Genomic DNA, 22133 nt, shown 5'->3' with positions numbered 1-22133 from the left:
ATTTCAATGGTTAGTTTATGCTACACCAGAAATGTGCTGAAATATGCTTAAAAGACTAGAACAGGGATCAGCAACCTTTGGCACGCGGCCTGTCAGGGAAATCCGCTGGCAGGCCGGGACAGTTTGTTTACCTGCAGTGTCCGCAGGTTTGGCCGATTGCAGCTCCCACTGGAGGGATGTACTGGCCGCCGCTTCCCACAGCCCCCATTGACCTGGAACAGTGAACTGCAGCCAATGGGAGCTGCGATTGGCTGAACCTGTGGACGCTGCAGCTAAACAAACCATCTCGGCCGCCAGCAGATTTCCCTGACGGGATGCATGCCAAAGTTTGCCAATTCCTGGACTAGAAGACAATAAAACTGGAAATAGACTATATTCTCAGCTAGCATACAGAGTTTCCATGGAATGGGAGAAGTGAGCCATGAACACTATCCACCTACCCCTGGCATTACCAAAAAATCCTGCCCTTGGCCTGGCTAAGAAGGGTGAAATGGATGGGAAAGAAAGAGACCCACCACAGCTTTATTTTGTTCCATAAAGTTTCAGATCAGCATCACAAGCCCCTCACCTCGCCACAGCAAAAAGGATGCCGCACTGTTTATCCAACCCACAGGCCGGATCCTTCCCCCATCCCTGTTCATCCCAGCTTGTGCAGTATGGTGAGGTGCGTGGAGGGGCCAGGCACCAGGAACACTAGCAATTTTTATAATCTTTCAAGGGAGAAAGGACTGTTGTGACATTCCTCAGACAACCTAAGTGTTCCCTTCCCAGACCTCACCCCCATTTATGCATAGCTACTGTTTGTAAGAGGACGGTAAAATCTGGGATTGGAGGGAGAGGGAATTCAGTGAAACCATGTAAACTTTCAAGGGACAAAAGGCAGCTCTTATTAACTTATGGCAACCAATTATATAGTTTTTCTACAGGTGTCTCATCACCCACGTGGGTCCTTTCTAAACCAACCCTCTCCCTTCCTCCGATCTGCACTGCCTCCCAGAGCTTTGCTGCCTGCATGCTGGCTGAGAAATGCACAGCCACAAGGGCACAATGATTGTTCCTTAACAATCTGTTTTCTAGCTTCTGCCAAATGCATAATAGTGGTTCATGGGAAATCAATAAAATCAGTTGTTATAGCCGGGTCTTGCTCAGGGCCAATTTTGGGTGGAGTAACTGGAGCAAATGCTAGGCTTAAAATCAGCAATGTAGTAACAGAAGAAGAGGGGATATTGGTGGAGAGGGTGTAGATCCTTTGTAACTTACCGGCTGTGGGTTCTGTTTCCTGCCACAGCTTGAGGAGCGGGGAAATTGCTCCTCCAGGTAGAGGTCCAAAATAACATGTTCCTCGTTTTCCAAGTCTTCCAGGGCATCCTCCATGCCCCTGCTGCCTCCTTGCCAGGACTATGGTATCCTGTTGAACAATGAGGATGGTGGAGTGGAGAAAGGGGTCTTGAGCCACTTTTGGCTCTGTACCAGGAGCCCTTGACAGCAGCCAGTCCAGCTTGTCACAGAAGAGCCATGCACAATGAGCGCTTCTGGAATGTCTGTTAGTCTTTTGCCTTCCTTTGCAGGAGCCTCAGGCACTTGATGTGTTCCTGGCACTGGGCCAGAGTCCACTCAGTGTTCTCTGGCTCCAGCCTCTGCTCTGAGTGAAGAAATGGAGGACAGTGTACTCCAACCACACATGGACCGCACCTGGGGGTGGTTGGTTGGGCAAGGGCTGTTCTTGGAGCAGGATCCATGTTCACCTGTACTGAACAAAAGCATGCAGCAGAGAACGGTTCTGATGTGGTTGGTGCAGCTTGCTACTATTGCTGAAAATAGGCTGGCGATGGTGGGGGATACTGGAACCTTCAAAGACCAGGTAAGGGTGAGGAAGAAAAGGGTTCAGTGCATTGTGGGAATGGGGGTAGAGGACTATTGAAACTCAAGACCTTCTGTATGCCCCTTACAGCTGTCTACACTTCACACCAGCACGGGTATGGAGCCATGCTGCATCCCAAGGTGTGTATTTACTCACACGCCTCAGGTTTGCTAGTTTACTCACCATGTCCTCACCTTCTGACAAGTGCTTCAGGGCTTTAGATGTGGATGGTCAGGGGTTGGGACAACCACACGCATGAAAACTTGTGCAGTCACTAGTGTAGATGTACCTTTCGAAGTAAGTCAACTCAGATCAGATTGGCAATGTGTGAAGGTACATATTGCAAGGGAGAGAAGTAACACTATATGTTTTATCTGAGGTGCAGAAACATGCTTCCAGGAAACTGGCCACGTATATGAAGGCTGGGTTGGCTGAATGGGGAGGCATTGCATTACCAGAAGGAACCTTGTAGCACTTTGACTTGAGGGCTGGACAGAAATGAGCCATGACCCTTTCGCTGCTGGTGGCAATTTTAATGTGGGCTGGTTGTGGAGTCAGGCAGGTTTAATTAGAATGAACCTGTGCATGAGAAGATAAGAAGACCTGGCTATCTTTTAGTAGGATTCTATTCTCATGACTCGGCCACTAAGCATAAAACTGTTAGGCTTTTGTGAACTCTGCAGATGGCTTATATGCCCCCTTTGGAAAAGGGAGGTGTTTTGGGTTGGGGTTTGTTGGGCAGGCAAGAAAATTAATATGATTTTGTTGGTGACAGTGCCTCAGTCGTATGATTGGTAGGAGGGATGGCATATTACTGAGGAGGCTGGTCATGAATAAGTTGTTTTTTGGGTTTTAATTATTTTGTGGGGAGAAGTTATTGGCAGGGAGTGTTTTGCAGAAGGGAGAGGTATTGCCCTTTTAAAGAAGGGGTTGTGTTTATTTAAAACAAGGAGAATAAGTTATTTGTCTCATCAAAGATCTAGATCATAATTGTGAGAAACTTGCTTCCAAGAAAATATGGAGTTTTAACAATTCTTATGCAAGGTTGAGAGGGATATCTTGCATCTGAGCTGAAGGTCAGGATTTAGCTTCCTACTTTGTATAGTTTGTCTCTGGTTTCTTTGAATATTATGTATTTCGGTCTGTACATTCCTACAGGAGGGATAATGTAAGTAATCTGACCACATTTTGGTATTTAGATTATACTGGATTCTCACTTTTTCTTCTCTCATCTGTCCTCTTTCCGCAATGGGTGTTTGTTTTATTGTTTTTGTTTTTTAAGCTCTGTCTTTGTTAGGTACAAGAGAACTGCTCTAGACTGAGCCTGGGGACTAACTCCGTGCATAGCAGCGTCAGTGTTGGGTGAGTGTAAAGGTGGCTTAAAGTTATCTTTGCACCTCCACCCTTCCTGAGCTGCACCTGAGAAATGCATGGCACAGTTCACAATCTGGGCAATTTTCCTTTGAATTAATAGGGAGACTCATTAAACTAGAGTGGGCTTTTTTGTATTGCAAAGCAGCTGTAAACAAACGTGGACCGCACTGCACAGATGCCTCAGCCCCCGCCTCTAGTATGGTTTTGATTGACACCTGTATTATGTGACTGAAGATAGTGATTTTAAGTGACATCTTCAGGCACAAGGTCACAGCAAAAGATTTAATTTGTTTGAAAAGTTAAAACATGAAGTCACAGATTGCTTGGAACAGTTGGTGAGAGACAGTCAGATTAGCAACACTGAATTTGCTAGAGTTGTGAATGTGTTGTACTGTAACTTTGAGTTTTAAGCTTACTTCTGCTTTTGTCATCCGATATTCCTTTCAGGATCTTATACCTACTTATTGGCTAATAAATGAGACTAGTATATAGTGTCTCATGTCTGTGCCAAGTCAATTCTTTTCTAACTTACTTCTGGAGTCGAACCATTCCTGACCATTGAAACTGGATTAACATTTTTAATGGGGATGGGTGGCAGATAGAGAACAAAAGGGAGCATCACATAAAGAAAAACATTATTTTATAATGTATGTTTTTGTTTGTTTTTTATATACAGAATATATGTATATATTTGCACACATTTTAGACCAATTTAGTTTTTCTTTTTATCATGCATTTATTTCTGTAATTCAAATAACATTCTAAGTTGTGTGTCATGCTGGGTTTCCACCAATTCTCAGTGTGTGGAACTCTTCCCTGTGTCCGCCATGCTAATGAATATAGAAGGAGTAATAATATCTCACGAAAGCTCAACTTGATTTTGTTTTTGTTACTTTATTGAAACACTTTTATTCTGTTCTCTTAATATTAAGCACCTTTATTATATGACAAGAATGGTTACTATTGTCTAGTGTCTTAGTAATACCTAGCATGAAGTTTATTGCAAATTCAAGAAATTAAAAAAACACTTTCTAACTTACTGATGTCAAGCCATTCTTTTCTTTTTTGTTGTTTTTAATTTTCTTTAAGAGATGATATTGGAAGCTATGAAGAGGCAATATTTTATTTTACGTCTTACATATAAACATAATTGGACAGCCTTTCAAAAGCCAATACACAAAACGTTTGTGTTTTTGTGTGTACCCAATATAGGTATTGAAATGCCTAATTTGTTCCCATGTGTCTTTGCATCTGGAATTTGTATGCCTGTTTTAGGGTGTGCACAAAAGTGCATACTTTTCAATACCTGACCCACTTTTTTAGGTGGGACCAACTGGAGCAGTAAGGGTTGAAATCTGCATGTAAGCTCCACAACACAGAACTTCAGAAAGGGATCCTTAGAAATCCTACTTATCTCTTGCTTTTTTCCTTCCATAACTATTAAAGTTCACTACTGACAAATTCTTTGTTATTAACGTACATAAAGCCTAACTGAAAAATTATAGATTTCTATTAGAGGTATAGCAAGTAATTATGTTTTTATGACTAATCATTTAAGGAATTATTATAATTAGTATAGTATGTTTTCACAGGTCAGTCCAGCAGCTTCTGTACGATTTGGTCACTATTATGATGTATCTAAAACAGTGTCTCCAGAGCTACTTCAATCCATAAAGTGGCACCGTTTTTTCCTTCCTGAAGAAATGTCTTTGCACCCTGAAATAAAAACTTGGTAAGTTCTTAACCCATATGTTACTTATATTTTTAGTTATTTGCATGCAAATTAAGGGGAAGATTTTTAAAAGTGCCTAGCCAGTTTATTACCTGTATCACTGGCTTACAGTGCACTTGTACTCCTAAAATCCTTTAATTGCTTTTGAAAATCTCCCCCTAAATGTTTGCAATCAAGGAGTAATATAAAGTAATACTGAGAATGAAAGGTCAAACAATAGTTTCAATTTCAAAAAGAAATCTAAGTCTGTTTTCCAAGTTGGAAATTTATGATAGTGTAGGTCAAGCACAAATAAAATGTGAGAGACCGGAAACACAAAGAATAGTCATAGCTGGCGACTGGCATACCTTTTCTACTGTATCTTTCTGGCTGTGTCTCAAGGTGCTTCTCTAATGTTAAATATAGATTAAGTAGTCCTATCTCTTTATTCAACCTGGACCTCTTGGTATTCTAATCTGTGTTTTATAAACTTCTAGGTATAGAGCCAAGTCCTGAGAAGTATTTTAATGTTATTTTTTTTAAATTAAAATACAGTATGGCACAAATGAAAAATCTGATTCATAAAAGAAATGAAGTGTTTCACTGAGTGCTTTTTCAGAAATGTAAACAACCTAAAGAGTACTCTGTTTGCTGACACAGTGTCAGTATTACATGATCAAAGGTCAGTGGTTTAAATTCATTCAGTGAATGATTCTAGCTAGATTTGTAAATAAAGCAGTTTGTACACTTTTAGGAGATGGGACAAGTAAGGGCACTATTTCTACAATAAATAGTTCTACATAACTAACACACAGTGTATAATACACTTTTTGAATGGCAGGGGCCACAGAATTTGGCCACACAAGGATTTTATTTGGCCAGTTGCCAAAGTGGGGCTACATTGCCACCCAGCAGATGTCCCACTCTTCTTGTACCGCTCTACAGTGTGTCGCTAACTGGGATGGATTTCATGCCAGTAAATCTGTGGGTATGAAATATGTGTGTATTTTTATTTCTGATCAAGGTAAGCATTATGTAGGGACTCCATTCATAAAAGAAACTCTTATCAAAGGATGTGCTATTTGTGCAAGAAAAGGAGCAAATACACATACCAAACAACTATGGCTTTGAACCTGCAGCTAATTGAACTGATTGAGCATTTATTGGCCTCTGTGAACTAGAGCGCTTAATAGCAGCATTGGGAGACCTAAATATAATCACATCTTGCTGGCATTACTTTGAAGCAGCCTATTAGAAAAGGGTGTTAAAATGCACTACATTAAAAGAATACTAAGGTCTTCTGCAATGTTATGAAAAGAAATTTTAAACACTTCGATCAAGATTTTTAAGAATGATTAGTAGGGCTGTCAAGTGATTAAAAAAATCGTGATTAATTGTGCAATTAAAAAAATTAATCGTGCAATTAATCGTGCTGTTAAACAATAATAGAATACCATTTATTTAAATATTTTTGGATGTTTTCTACATTTTCAAATATATTGATTTCAGTTGCAACACAGAATACAAAGTGTTCAGTGCTCACTTTATATTATTATTTTTATTTCAGATATTTGCACTGTAGGACACAAAAGAAATAGTATTTTTCAATTCACCTAATACAAGTACTGTAGTGCAATCTCTTTAGCATGAGTGTTGAACTTACAAATGTAGAATTATGTACAAAAAATAACTGCATTCAAAAGTAAAACAATGTAAAACTTTAGAACCTACAAGTCCACTCAGTCCTGCTTCAGCCAATCATTCAGACAAAACAAGTGTGGTTACAATTTGCAGGAGATAATGCTGCCCACTTCTTGTTTACGATGTCACCTGAAAATATGAAGAGGCGTTCGCATGGCACTGTTGTAGCCGGTGTCGCAAGATATTTATGTGCCAGATGCATTAAAGATTCATATGTCCCTTCATGTGTCAATCATCATTCCAGAGGACATGTGTCCATGCTGATGATGGGTTCTGCTTGATGATAATCCAAAGCAGAGTGGACCGACGCATGTTCACTTTCATCATCTGAGTCAGATGCCACCAGCAGAAGGCTGATTTTCTTTTTTGGTGGTTCGTGTTCTGTAGTTTCTGTGGAGTGTTGCTCTTTTAAGACTTCTGAAAGCATGCTCCACGCCTCGTCCCTCTCAGATTTTGGACGGCACTTCAGATTCTTAAACCTTGGGTAGAGTGCTGTAGCTATTTTTAGAAATCTCACATTGGTACCTTCTTTGCGTTTTGTCAAATCTGCTGTGAAAGTGTTCTTAAAATGAACATGTGCTGGGTCATCATCCGAGCCTGCTATAACATGAAATATATGGCAGAATGTAGGTAAAACAGAACAGGAGACATGCAATTCTTCCCCAAGGAGTCCAGTCACATAATTTTTTTAATGAGCATCATCTGCATGGAAGCATGTCCTCTGGAATGGTGGCTGAAGCACGAAGAGGCATATGAATGTTTAGCATATCTGGCACATAAATACCTTGTAATGCCAGCTCACATTATAAATAAGAATCAGGCAGCCGTATCTCCCATAAATGTAAACAAACTTGTTTGTCTTAGTGATTGGCTGAACAAGAGGTAGGACCGAGTGGACTTGTAATTGCTAAAGTTTACATTGTTTTGTTTTTGAGTGCAGTTATATAACAAAAAATCTACATTTGTAAGTTACACTTGCACAATAAAAAGATTGTACTATAGTACTTGTATGAGGTGAATTGAAAAATACTATTTCTTTTATCATTTTTACAGTGCAAATATTTGTAATAAAAATAATATAAAGTGAACACTATTTACTTTGTATTCTGTGTTGTAATAGAAATCAATGTATTTGAAAATGTAGAAAAACATCCAAAAATATTTAATAAATTTCAATCGGTAGTCTGTTGTTTAACAGTGCGATTAATCGCAATTAACATTTTTAACCGTGATTAATTTTTTTGAGTTAATCTTGTGGGTTAACTGTGATTAATCAATAGCCCTAATGATTAGTGATTGAATGTCCTGAATTTTGTAAGCCCAATTGGGACACATTAAGAGGGCCTGATTTTGAGGGGGTGGGTGCTCAACACTTTCTTGGTTAGGTACCCAAAATCGCTTTTCACTTTTGAAAACGTAGGCCTCAGTCTTTCAAAGTGCCTAGTCATTCACAGAAAGAATAAGAATTTTATGACTGTGGAGACACCATTCCATTTACTTCAATCCCAATATTTTAAAAGGGTCTACAAGTAATAATGAATCCAAGAACCTGCCTGTCTTTAGAGGTTGAAGATAGAGATTCAGTAACATTATGTACACAATAGATTTCTCAAAACTAATACAATTAATAGCATAGAGAAAAGGAAATATGTTGTAGAATTGATGTAGTTGGTAATTATTAATATGTTACCTGAATGTTTACATATAAAATGTATGCATATAATTTAAATTTGGAAAATGACTTGTCTTATGGCAATTTATAAAAATTGCATTAATTTCACAAAAATTGGACTTAAAAAAATACAAGTATTAAACTCTAATATGGTGTGATCCATACACAAATATTTTACAGGTGATTAAGGCTGTAGAGTAAGAGACTTTTCTCTACTCTTAGATACACATCTTGTAAATACAGCTAATGCCCAAGCATCTCAGATTATGCAAAAGTGTATTGGTGCAGATTATCTATCCCCAAATGTCCATTCAACAATATAAGATCATTTTCTGTGTATTCTGCGTGTGGGATAAGTTAGTATATGTAAAGAAACCAACAAACAAATTTAAAAGGTCCTGAAATTTCCTTTCATTTAACCATAAAATCCACACTATGTGTATAGTTCTTGAACTGCTAAATATCCAGGGATAAATCCTGGCCCCATTGAAGTCAGTGGGAATTTTGCCATTGACTTCATCGGGGCCAAAAGTTCACCCACAGTATACACTAGGGACCCAGCAAAGTGCTGATCAACCTCAACTTCCATTGTGATCAGGCCCTATAGGAAGCCACATACAGAGCTCGTGCTTTCCTTTACACATTCCCACACCTCCCTTGGGAGGCACACCCACATACTTTGAGAACTGCTGGTCTAAAACAATTGGTATATACGTTCTGCTGTATCCTTGTGATTTATTACTAGGTGCTGCTTTAAAACAAAAAAATTGAAGTATCAGTTTTTGTTATGGATGAAGTAACTACATTTCTTAGTTTTTTCCAGGCATATTCACTTCCTGGTTGTTTCTTTCCTCCTTCCTCCCACCCTCCACACTACGTCTGTGGTTAATGTTACTCAAGGGAAAAATATATAACTAACCTTTAATTTGCAAGAGTTCATCCTGAATGCTTCAGAGCAGAATATGAGTTTATAAGAAAACTGTGGTGTATAAGTTATGTCCTGTGAATAGAATCAAAGTGGTCTTGTTGCCATTATGCCTTGCTTCCCAATTGCTATGCCATAGAAAACAGTGAATTATCTATTAACGGGCAGGGCCATAAATGTATGTGTTAAATTGTGTGTGTTAAATAGAAACCAAGTGTTTGTGAGTGAGGTTACAAATCATCTCAAAATATCTGTAGATTTAAATTCTTTCATTAACAAAATTATTTTATTCAGTATGCTCATCGGTGCCTGGACTGTTTCTATAATTATAGAATATGCCTATTCTTTGATCGTTAAAATGTTGTCCTCCTCCCTACGCAGCTCAGATGTGGGGAGGGTTTGTCTGGGACAGCAGGGGAAAGAAAACCTTTTGCCCCTTTAAAGATTACACACACATCCTTTCCACCCTCCCCATGGGCATTCAGGCTCCCTGTGGCTTATTAGTTGGACAGAAGGGTGCAACATAAGCCTCTCTTGTGTGCCCATGGGTGCCATTCTGCACCATAAGAAAAGCTTCCTCCCTCCTCACCTTTGGGATTAGAGTAGAACTGGGTTTTGAGGTCTTGCTGTGGGCATCATTCTAGTTGTCTTTTTGGGCTTGGAAAGTCCTTTTTCCACACTGTCAGATTAGTCTGGGCCATGTGGGGGAGAGGGGTTGTATTCCTCTCAGCAGCCTAGGGACCCATGGGTAGGTTAGGTTGTAAAAGTCATATTTTTACAACTTGACAGGTGCCCAGTATATGTACTTGTTCAATAAGGGTTAAATTCCCTGATAAATCAGAATTGTAAGAAGGTTAGGAAAGGGCTGACCTAAAGACAGTGGGAATGGGGTCCAGGCTTCTAATATTTGCTACAGCAAGGAGACAGCATCTTCTTCCACGCTTTCCCTAACCCCCATGCCACGGGGAGGTGTTGGGGTCCCAGCAATGATACTGGGACCAGGTTAATTGTTTGGGGTGCTGACAGCAGCCATCCACCAAGTGAAACAAAGTAATGGTGGAGGCTGATGGCAGCCCTCCACCAGTTGGCATGGATTTTAAAAGAAGGATGACCTGCTTTGGATGAGTTATTCCTGGGTAATTTCCATATGTGTTAATTACTAAAGTTGTAGCCTTGTTAAATTGTGGCCTTGTTAAATTGTAAATTTACAAAACAATTGTATTTTATTGTTTTTTCGTGTGGTGTCCGGGGCAAAGAAACATGAAAACGTTTCTTAGAGAGGTCATTCCTTACTCAGTCACCAAAAAGGAAGTGTCGTTCGAGGCACTTAACTGTTCACCACACACCTGTCTGTCAGCTATGTTCACGTACATTCTCTGAACATATCATCAGCTTGCAGCTTCTCAAGAGGCCCTGCTATACTCATTTCAATTATATGTGTGTGTGGAGTTATAAGATGTGGATTGCAGTTGAGAAGTGTCAGAGTGCATAACCATTTTCAGTGGTTTAAATAAAAGGAATGAAAACTAAATGGTTGGTGAACCTGTTATCTGTACTGTTAGTTCAAATAACACTCTTCTTTTGTACCTTCTGCCCAGATTGCCCAGTTAAAGCTACTAACATATTGTTTTACTTCGAAAAGATATAAAATATATTTTGGTAATTCGGGCAATCAGAAAATTTAAGCTGCAGCATTGCATTTTCTTGTATTTGCTGTCTTCAGAATGTATGTGCTCAGAAAATAGGTAGAAAGTCTTAATTTTATGTAGAGCCCAATTTTCCAGATAAATTTGGCCAAAACAGCTTAAACTGTTTTTCCTAATGGGGTCTACTAACAGGTAATAAGCCTATTTTTCATATCTTTGATAATTTAACCTTTGTTAAATGCTTAGAAATTATCAATAGGAAATCAGACTCTCTTGTAACCAGGATACCTTCTTGCCAGCTCCTGTTTTATCAGTTACTAGATGGCTAAACAAAAAAGGATAAGAACAAATTGTTTAAACCCATTATCAGAATTAAACAGTGTTTAGTAACAAAGCTAAAATTAAAAGACAACATTTCAAAATAAAAATAATATTTGTGGCTTTAAAATATTGCCAGAATGATCATGTATTTTATTATGGAGTTACAGTATATAATCAACATTTTCCATGTCCATATTATAGTGAGCTAGTTCAAGGTCAGACAAACTATATTTTAGACACAAGCAAAAGAAATCCTATTGTTCACATTCAAAAGTAAGTTAATTTGTAGAATGTTTAGCTTTGTTTCTTGAATTCTTATTCTGCTGTGAAGCTTTTTATTTCTTAGCGGTAAATAAGGAGTTTTTTTTTTTAAATTTCCTTAATGTAGCAGTGTACTAGTTGTGAGCACAGAAAGTGGTTACATACAGGGTTGACAGTGGAAAGAAGCTACACTCATTTTCCATAAGTTTTATCGAAAGCTCCCAAATACATTGTTTCACGCACACATTGAAAATACTAGAGCATGGTGGCAAAGGCAACAGGTCACCTTTGTTGAATAGATAGTGGTGTCTTGAGTAGATAAGGTATCTTCCAGGCAATGATTACAGCTGATGCTAGGGAATGGTTGACTGGAATTTATCCAAAAACTTTGACTTTTTGTAGTTGTTCTATTCTGGTTTGAGCTGCAACTTCTGTATAATATGGTAGGTGGTCTTTAGACATTCCTCATGTAGACTGTGTACTGCTGCAGTTATTTGCAGTTGTGCATTTCATATGCAATATTCAATTAAAGTATCTACTGAAACATAGAGTAACTCAATTTAACTGATAATGGTTGAATGACTTGGGGCTACCAAAAGGGTTAAAGAAAAAACAATAACCAAAAACTGAAGTCTAATTTTGACCCAGGAGTAAAACTCCTGCAATCTAGTTATATATGAGAATATTTTAAAGGTTCTGTTAAATTTTTTAAAATGTGATGACAGAAGACATTAAGATGTTATTAATCTACTGTAAGAACGATTTTGATTTCATCATTATACAATAAAAACTCCATGCAGATAAATTGAGAACTGTATATTTGCTAAAAGCTATTTTTAAATTAAAGCACCTTTTCGTTTCTGAGGTGAGCAATATGTAGCTTTAAGTGTTTGAAGTGTGTTTTTTTTTTTTTTAAAAGCCAGTTAATTTAATGCTCACTGCTAATTTGAAACAGTGTTTTGGTTGGTTGGGTGGGTGGGTGGGTGAGTGGGTTGGGTGGTTGGTTGGTTGGGTTTGTTTGTTTGTTTGTTTGTTCAAGGAACTGAGCATATGTTTGCCTGAAGTCTGACTTCTATGTGCTCCTCACCTACACACACACAGAGTTTATTTTCCCTCCCCAAATGTATGTATGCAACTTAAAGTCAATTTTAGTAAAATTTATGTTCAGGAATGTATACTGTGAAGTACATTCAGAATTAAAATATTGTTAACCTTTGCTAAACCACAGAAGTAGCCCAATACTGTCAAACTAAACAAATGTTAAAATTAATACAGAACATGATAATATATTTTCTAAAGTCCTTAGGTGACTTTGCAGCCCAAATCTCATTGAAAGTCAATGGGATTTAAGTTCTTAAAACTGTAATCCTATAAAGATTTAGGCACATGCTTAACTTTATGTACAATGAGTAGTTCCATTGACTTCATTGGGATTACTCAGAGTGCGTAAAGTTAGTCGCCGATTCTGTGAAGATTTACTCTTGTGCTCACTTTAAAAATGGGAGTTAGGCTCCTAAATTATTTAGTCACTTGTGAAAGTTTTATCCTATGTCTTCCAAGTAACTTACAAACAAATTAATCCTCACAACTCTTCAGTGAGGTAAGTGTAGAAGAATTGTTATCCTTAAGGATATATGATAAAACTATATTATACTATACTGTTATGTATTTTAAGCTTTATTATGGTATAAAAATAACAAAAGGAAAATAAAACATAAACTGCACTGAATTTTCTTCTTAATCCATTTAAATGGAAAGGGGCTGATGGTAATTTTTTATTGATACTGTGATATGTATGAAAATTAAAACGGTAGAAGATGAGCTCAGGTGAACAGGATATTGATCAGGTGTACTTGAAATAGCAGTTCATTAGGTATGTGTTAATTATATGAGATTACTTCTGAAATGCTATGTGGTTTCATATTTTAAATTGCTTATTAAATCATTAATTTTCTAGGAGGTAAATGAGCCTTACATTGTCATCTTAATCTCTGCAGATTTTGCCTTTCGCATGTCATCAGGGCACTTAAAGCAATCACAACTGGCTTTCTAGAAATACTGTATTAACATCCAGTTTGTTCAAAGAAGATTTATTGCTTCTGCTCTGTTCTTGTTTCTATCATGTGGCTACCACTTTCAGGCTTAAAACTGAATCTGTTTACTTTCTGTTTACTTTTTTGTATGACTAATATAGATTCATAAAGTATCAGAATGTTTATTAAATTAAATTATCTTCTCACTGACAGTAATATGACCTGTGGTTACACCAAGCTGCTTCAATCTATCCAGAGGATCATATACCAAGAAGGATTTGATGGATCCTATCCCCAGGTACTGAGCACCTTCGGTGTCTTCTATAATCATGTAACTAATGTTGTTTTCAAAATTCTCTCTAGGGTTACACATGAAAGGTCTTGGAATAATTAACAGCCAACAAGCTGTTTCTAAGCATTGCTGAAGTAAACAAGTAAAGTAAATAGAGAGGCTGGTTCATATGTTAATGTGTATTCAGTTTTACTTAGTTCTCAACTGATATGGATAGGCTGTGCAAATTAACTGTAAACCAACATTTTTTTAAAAGGCTTATTCTATGCTAGTAGCTACTAAAATAGGTTGCTAAATGCAATGAAACTAGGCAAAGTGTATTTTCTCCTGTAGAATTTTCAGATAGCTGTTTTAACAACATGGAGTTCAGAATTAATTCACAAAACTATTGAGAGCTAGCAGCGTATTCCACGCTGTAAGGTTTGGGGTTTGTTGGTAAATTAAAATACATGTATCTTTCAATAACAAGAATTGAAACACAAGAGCTTATTATAATGCCATTTTAACTTAGATTAACTATTCAGAACAGCTTACCTTCAGGCATCTCTGTAAATACTCATAAATCACAGCATGAATCATCCACAATAATTTTTTAAAGACAACAATTTCAGAGGAAAACTTTTTCTAGTTTAACCAATGCTCAACTTAGTTTTCTTTGTCTTATTCAATCAAGAAGACAGCTTCTTTGGAGTTCACCTAAATAAAATAATCAGTCATGTGTGGTGATGCTTAATTGATAGATAATTATATTATCTTCATTGTTGTTATACAATAGAAACTTCATTAAGGTAGAAGTTACCTATTATCGGTTCTGGAGAATGTCAAAATATATAATTGCTGTATACTACTAGGCAGTTGAATTTAAACTATCTATGAGGAAAGACAGCCTTGGATTTTGTTTGGCTGCTTTTCTGTCTAGGAACGTTTTTTTAGGAACATTAACTATATGGAATACTTGTGTGTTCATTTAGCTTATTTTTGCAGTTTTCAGTCTCTGCAGAGATTCATGGGCAAGCATGTTTTCCCTTTGGTGGCAGTGCCCGTCTGGAGAAGTAAATTGGTCCCTGACAGGCACCTCTCCCCACTTGCTGTGGTAACCATGGCAACAGGCATGTCATAACAGTTCCCACAGTACAGTATGCAGAGCTGCTCCTCCAACAAGATGACAGGTCCTCTGGAAGCAAGAAATCTTACAGAATGCAAAAAGCAACAGCACCAAAGTGACATGAACACCCTGGGAACCTTCAGCCAGCAATTAATGTGCTACTGGAAAAGACTCCAATAACTGTGTTTGTTTTTCTTAGGTGTTGGTTTTAGCTTAAATATAGAACCTATGTATATTCCTGAGAAACATTTATATTTTAATACAGAATGATGGAGTCCATAATTTTTGGATAATTTTTTGCAAAAAATTAGGACTAAAACATCAACTAACATTGTTTTAACGAATACTCAAAATGTGCACTATTTTAAAATATTTTGTTAATATTAATAAAATCAAAACCAAAAAACTCCGTGCAAATAAATTCAGAACTGTATATTTGCTAAAAGCTATTTTTAAATTAAAGCACATTTTAGTTTCTGAGGTGAGCAATTTGTAGCTTTAAGTGTTTGAAGTGTATTCTTTTTGAACCAGTTAGTTTAGTTTAAAAAGCCATTAGATCATGCCTAGATGTTAATTTCTGCTTCAGGGAAGATATAGAGAGCTTAAAAATGAAAATGATTTGCTGGAGCTGAAATGTTACTTTTCTAGAATAATCTTTTCCCTGTTCTCCACCTTTCTTCACACAGCATATTTTGCATGTTTAGGAAGTCCTGTATAATACAACACTAATAAAAATACATTCAAAATTGAAATTAATTGAGGGCCAGATCATGCTCTGGGTCTGTGACCTATAGATCTCTCACTTCTATGGGTAATTCAGCTGTTTCAATGGTATTGCACTCCTTTCCCTTAACCAAGCCCTGAGAAGGGCTTTCTCTATGGCCAAATAGAAAGAGGGTGGACCTGGGACAGGGCTGCATCTCCCCTACTTCCCCTCCATCCAAAAAAACAAAAACAACCCTCTGTAAAATTGTATTAACTTCTGACTAGTGCCCCCCTCCACCTTGGAGAATCGTCTCTCATTGGTAGTAGCTTACGTAAAGCTGGAGGAGAGCCCACAAGGACATGTAGGCCCAGGGCTCTGATTTTGTGTGGACCCCACCTTGAGATTTACAGGGATTGGTGGCCAAAACCCTTGCGTCTTCAATTCAGTCAAGAGACAAACCTCATGGAATTTCTAGACGTCTTTGCAAGTTGTTCCATGGTGGGGTCTGGCCCTTAAGGCCCTTCGCTACTGCTTCAAGTGATAATCCACTTGTGTAAACCATATGTGGACATGCAGGCTCACCATGCGCCTGAATCTGGAAATTTTTAGCAGCAGTGTCCATTGGTCTGCACATGCCTAGTGGAATGCTTCATGCTCTGAACCGAGGGCATCAATGGCAGCACAGACCAACGCCTCTCCAATTCTTTCTTACCACTGTATGTCTTGAGCCACTGCATACAGGTGCTAAAGAATTAGGTCCTCATAAACATGTCGGAGATGAAAGGCCCAAAGAAGAAGGATCTGGTTGTTCCAGCTCCACCTTGCAAACTAAAGAAGCTGTACTCCATGGTTCCTCCTGGCAGTCCAATGTTGGGGTCCCATCCAATGGTTCTGACATTCTCTGTGCGGGATCCCCCAAACACTAAACCTTTGGATGACTCAGATCCCCTGTTGACACCTCAGAAGCCCCCCAAATACCAGGGAGGACCAAAACATTCACCTTGCCAGAGGAGATCTTCACTTTGTCCTACCTACCATATCCCCTGCTACCATCTCCAGCTCTTCTTCAAGACATTCCTACACCCAAGGGGACCACCCTGAAGGGAAGAATATTACCCCCTGCTATGTCTACATCTAACATCCTCCCACTTGTTCTGTTAGCACTGCTGGTAGAACAGGAACCTGTCATCTCATCCAGTGAATCTGATGCTCCTGAAGTGGCTTCCCTCCAAGGGAAACAAATCCTGTTGGAGATGAGGAAGGATTTGGAACCCCCCACATACTTCTGAATACAGATATGCAGAGGATAGCTGGCATGAAATGCCTTGGGGTCCTCCCCTCTGGCTGATCCCTAATGGTACCATGGCAGCCATACAGCAGATGTCCTGGATCCGTGTGGGAATCACACCAAACCTCCTTTCCCAGCCAGTACCAACTGGCTTCATCAGAATTTGCAGAGGAGGAAGAGAGAGCCAGATCTGCTGGTTCCAACTAATATGTCATCTTCCTGACCGGATTAAGTGAGTGTTCCATCATCCACCGGCCCACCCAGTGATAACAAACATTACTAGCACTTGTTGCAGAGAGTGGCAGCCAAGCTGGAGTACCTCTCAAAGTGGTCCAAGACACACAACAGGACCTTTTGGACATCCTCTGGCCCTTCAAGGGCAGACCTTTCAGTAAGCCAAGCCATCCTGAAACCCATTAGATCAGTATGGCACACCCTACCTCTTGTGCCCCTTCCCCAAAGAGAGTGGTATTTTGTACCAGCTAGGGGGCAGTGTTTTTATTCACCCACCCAACACCAAACTCCTTAGTGGTGAAAGCAGCTACAGAAGCATCCAGGACAAAATATTCTAAGACTACTCCAGCTGACAAAGGCGCCAAATACCTTTATCTCTTCGATGGGAAAGACTTCTCATCAATTAATCTCCAATTCAGGGTCACTACCTACCAGGAGTTGTTAGCAAAATAAAATTTTCTTAATTATTCCAAATTTACAGATTTTAAAGACAGACTTCTCCAGGAGGACAGAGCCCAGTTCCAAGCCCCCATTACTGAAGGCAGGCTAATGGTCAAAACATCACTAATCCCCTCTCAGGAAGAGGGCACTTCGTTTGCAGCCCTCAACATGAAATACATTTATTTTCATATATTCACTGATTCCACAGGAAGTTCCTCAAATTTCTCATTGAGCTGGACCACTTCCAGTTCTGAGACCCTCCATTCGGATTAGTTATAGCACCCATGGTGTTCACAAAGGTCCTTTCAGTAGTGGCAGCTTGAATGAGACTGAACGGTTTCACTGTCTTTTCATATCTCAACAACTGGCTTCTGATGGGCAGATTCAGCACTGGAGTCCAGTTGGCAATTACATTCCTGCTCAGTCTTCTGTCTTTCCTGGGAATCTGTGCCAATGATGAAAACTTTATCACCCCCCCGTGAGGTCCATAGACTTCATAGAAGCATTCTTGGACTCAACTACAAGAGCCATTGCCCCACCAAGAAATTCCACATCATGAGTGATCATATAAAACAGGTCACCTTCAAACTTTGGACCACAATCAGGACTTGTTTCCTCAGCAACATAGTTTCGTGCATCCATGTTACAACATTTGCCAGGCTCCATCTCCGCAGCGTACAGATTTGCCTTGACTCCTTTTTTTTCATGAGGAAAAGACAATATCAATGCCAAAGTGTCACTTCCACTCAAGATTTTGTCCTCTTTCACCTGGTGGACAAAACTGAAGAAAGTAAGGGTGGGAATTTCTTTCCTTACCCCTACACTCGAGGCAACTATAATCACAAATGCTTCCCTGTTAGGTTGAGGAGCTCATTTGAAGAATTATGTTGCACAAGGTATCTGGACCCTTCAGGAGGCCAGGATGCACATTTTGGTCTGCGTTGTCATCACTATGTTGGTGATCTCTCATTTTCTTAAACCAAGGTTCTATGGTCCCAGTGTCTGAACTGGAATTTGGCTAGAAGTGGTGGAATGTGACTCAGCCCAGATGAGAAACAAGTCCAGCAACTGTAGGAGTAGGAAGAGGCTACTATTAGAAGTTTAACAGACTTTTGCCAAAATGGTCCCGAGCCTTTGAGCCCTGATACTCTATTAGCATTAGTGACTCATAGAGCCATCTCTTGCTGGCCAGGAGACTGCAACAGTTCCTCTCTAGTGTGGACCTGATAACAGTTGATATCTGTTACTTCTCGGCTCCACTGCTGCAATGAAGTCTACTTGGGGCTATCCTGAGGTTCACCCAGAACCTTCACTCGTCTCCTAAGTGGTTCAGGCCAGTCTAAGCAGTTTGCAATCAAATGCCCCCTCTTAAAGCCCTAAATAATCTAGAATCTCATAATATAATATTCCTTTTCACCATAGCCTGGGACATGATTAACATGGGCTGGTAATGGCTTACTGTTGGGAATCAAGTTTGAACAATCTGTAAGTTTAAAAATACATTTAAGTCTTTGGGAGTTATGCCCACGTCACTGTTTTAATTTGTTCCTTCAGGTTTGGTGACAGGACTTTCTCAGTTGACTTTTTTGGAATTATCTTTCCTTGGCATCCATTGGAGCTCAAATCTAGTGATCTTCAGGGCAAAGAGGCTGGTCAAGGATTTATTTTGCTTAGCTTTTGACTGCTTTTGTTTTTTTCTTGTTTGTTTTGTTTCTTCTTCCTTTGTTTTGGTTAATTTTCTATATCTATAACGTCTAGCTGCCAAAACAGTAGTACTGTAGAAATTATTAAAGTTGATTTTTTTAATCTAAAATGATTTCTTTGACCATACAGGTTCTAATATTGTGGAATGTATTTAAAATTGTCAATTCTACTCTCCAGCACAAGTGTGTTGGTGCAGAAGTTTAGTCTACTACTTGCCTCATAATACAAGAATCGAGTAAATAATTAGTCTGTCGTAATATCTACCATCCACATAGAAATTATGAAACACAGAAAATATACTTTGTCCTCAATGAAACAAATAAGGTACTTTTAGCATTTTTGATATTGATATTATCTTGGAGTATAAAGTTCTCATACCCATCCTACAAAGAGGAATTAAGTGTTGTCCTATAAGGACTTGTTAGTCCTTCAAGCAATTAGGGAACTAACTTTCTGATTCAGTTTTGTAAATGTGTTTATAAGCTGCTGTTTTTTATTTTAATTGACCAGAAAAGGCAAATTTTTTTGTTAATTGCAAAAGTTCAGAGCAAATCAAGGGACCTCCCATTTCTATTGATGACTTACCTGTGTATTATTTACTTTGTTGATATGAGATACTTGGAACACCATTTATTTTTGCTGCTGACTGTCCAGAAAAACTGGACAAAGCAGATTTCATAACCTATCCATAGTTTGTGAATTGCTTAAACATTACAGAAAATGGGGTTTTCTATACATTTTTGTACCCCATCATGCTCTCTGATTAGATTCTCAACTCTTACCCTTCCCCCCCCCCCGGCCGAAATTATGTAACAGTCCAACACTTCGATCAATGTCAGGCTTTGCTGTATTATCCTGTGCTAGGATGCTTGTATTGTAAACAGGTAATTTTATATATGACCACAGACCAGAGAAAAGTATGTGGAGCAATAATGCACCAGTACTTGAATATATTGCTTTCAGAGAGAACAAAAGAGATTCTAGTAGGTCAGTTTACTCCTTTATCCAGGAGAGTTGAATAAACTGAGTTTGATGCAGCTGTGTGTGTGTTTTATAGATGAGTCCTTAAAAGCCAAGGCCCTGTCAACTCTGCATGAACAGAGTTTTTGTAAGAATAACTGTTTGCGCTAATGTCCTGGTCAAAATTTCCCCTCTGTGTCTCAAACACTGCTGTGCAATGTGCTAGTTTTGTGTCTGGTTTCCACTCAGTAGCAGCTGTGCTTAGGCAGTTGGTGAAATTCTTCTTTCATATGTGGGTCTAGATTCACAAAGGGCACTTACGTAATTTGCTGCCTTGTGGAATTGCTAACTGTGTTAAGTGCTCGGGCTTTCTGTACAATGCATGGAGACAGTTAGGTGCCTAAGAATAGGATTCACAGAAGTCAGGGCACTGAGCAGAGAGCTGCCTAAGATTGCCAATAGGAAATACCAAGGAGAGGGATGTTGCCTAAGGCTCTGTCCCTGAAATGTCCCCTCAGTATTCACAGCCATGAATCCTCTCCCTGGAGTTAGGCACCTAAGCCAAATGAATGGTTGAAGAGAGGGGTAGTGCCCTCATAACTTTTAGCCCAGTGGTTAGAACACTCACCCAGGATATGGGAGACCTGACATGGGTTTGATATTTTTTTTCCCCTTCTGGCTGATGTGGAGCAGGGATTTGAACTTGAGTCTCCCACCTCAGTACCCTAAAAACTGGGCTATGGAGTATTCTGTGGAAGGTCTCTCTCAATCTGTTGAAGCTGTTCCACTGTGTATAGTTAAATATCCATTGATCCAGAGAGAGAATGAGTGACTCAGTAGATCGGTGTTTAGGGCACTTATTTGGTAGACAGGAGACCCAAATTCAAATCCTTGCTCCACATCAGTCAGAGAGAGAGAACTGAACCCATGTTTGCCACAACCTGGGTGAGTGTTGTAACCATTAGGCTAAAAGTAATAAAGGGACCACTACCACATCCATATCCTCCTCCATAGTCTGTTGTATGGTGTACATATGCTCAGAGAAGGCCTGCTGGATCGGGTCCCAAAAGCAAGATAGGCAAGGGAATGCCTAGTTAGTGAATCCCTCTGGAGCTCAGGTATGAGTTAGGCAACAAGCATCTGGGCAGAGTCAGGGCTTAGGTGTTTGAGTGCATGCCCAGCTGCCAAAAGTTATGTCCCTCAGGGACTTGAATGACAGAAACATAGGTGCATCAGGATTCTAGGCATCTATTTGGTTAGGCAGTAGCTGAGCAGGGGGTTTATGAATGACAGTAGCATCTAAATTCTCCGTGTGAATCTAGCCCAAGTAGTTTATCAAAGTACTCTGAAATCGCTTCGGATCGAAAGTGATGTAGGTATAGATAACGATTTGGTAAATATCCAGGAATGAGGTATGAGTGACTTATTTGCATCTTATATTGCAAACAAAAATCTTTTGTAAGAGAATATTTAGTCAGAAACCCAGTATGGACTCTCAGTATGATGAACAAGTTCCCAGACTGATATAATCCTTTACCTGTCTGGTGCTACTACAGAATTCATTAGCTAAGACTCTCCTTTAAAGACTATCAGAAAGGAAATATATTATAGTCTCAATCCACTTTTCCCCTCAAATCCTCTCTCCTACACAAAAATGTGCACTCTGGATACATCTCCTGCCTATAACCATAGCATCTTAATGGGATAGCTTCAGTTTAAAAATCATATTTCCTTCTTATTATTTAAATAACCCTTAAAATTACTATAATAGAAAGAGATTAGAGAAAATAATGCATTTTTCTCTTTACTTTTGCATTTGACAACACTGTTTCATATAGTCAATTTAACTTTTTGGTGAATGATCCACACTCCCTCGTGCAAAAGGGTGTGTACCATCT

At 39.0% G+C, this 22133-nt stretch overlaps 1 protein-coding gene across 5 annotated transcripts in view; it reads left to right on the top strand.

Moving 5' to 3' along the window:
• ELP4 (elongator acetyltransferase complex subunit 4) overlaps window positions 1-22133 on the top strand; it is a 268889-nt gene that overhangs the window by 67077 nt on the left and 179679 nt on the right. For all 5 annotated transcript variants that reach the window (XM_073347771.2, XM_073347772.1, XM_073347769.2 and 2 more), the window contains 2 exons: window positions 4828-4967; window positions 13719-13803. In XM_073347771.2, the coding sequence (XP_073203872.1) occupies window positions 4828-4967; window positions 13719-13803 (225 nt within the window). The remainder of the gene's footprint in view (window positions 1-4827; window positions 4968-13718; window positions 13804-22133) is intronic.

This window comes from Lepidochelys kempii, chromosome 6 (assembly GCF_965140285.1).
Source record: "Lepidochelys kempii isolate rLepKem1 chromosome 6, rLepKem1.hap1, whole genome shotgun sequence".
Taxonomy (NCBI): Eukaryota; Metazoa; Chordata; order Testudines; family Cheloniidae; genus Lepidochelys; species Lepidochelys kempii.
The sequence above is the reverse complement of the archived record's forward strand: the minus strand, read 5'-3'. Positions and strand labels throughout refer to the sequence as shown.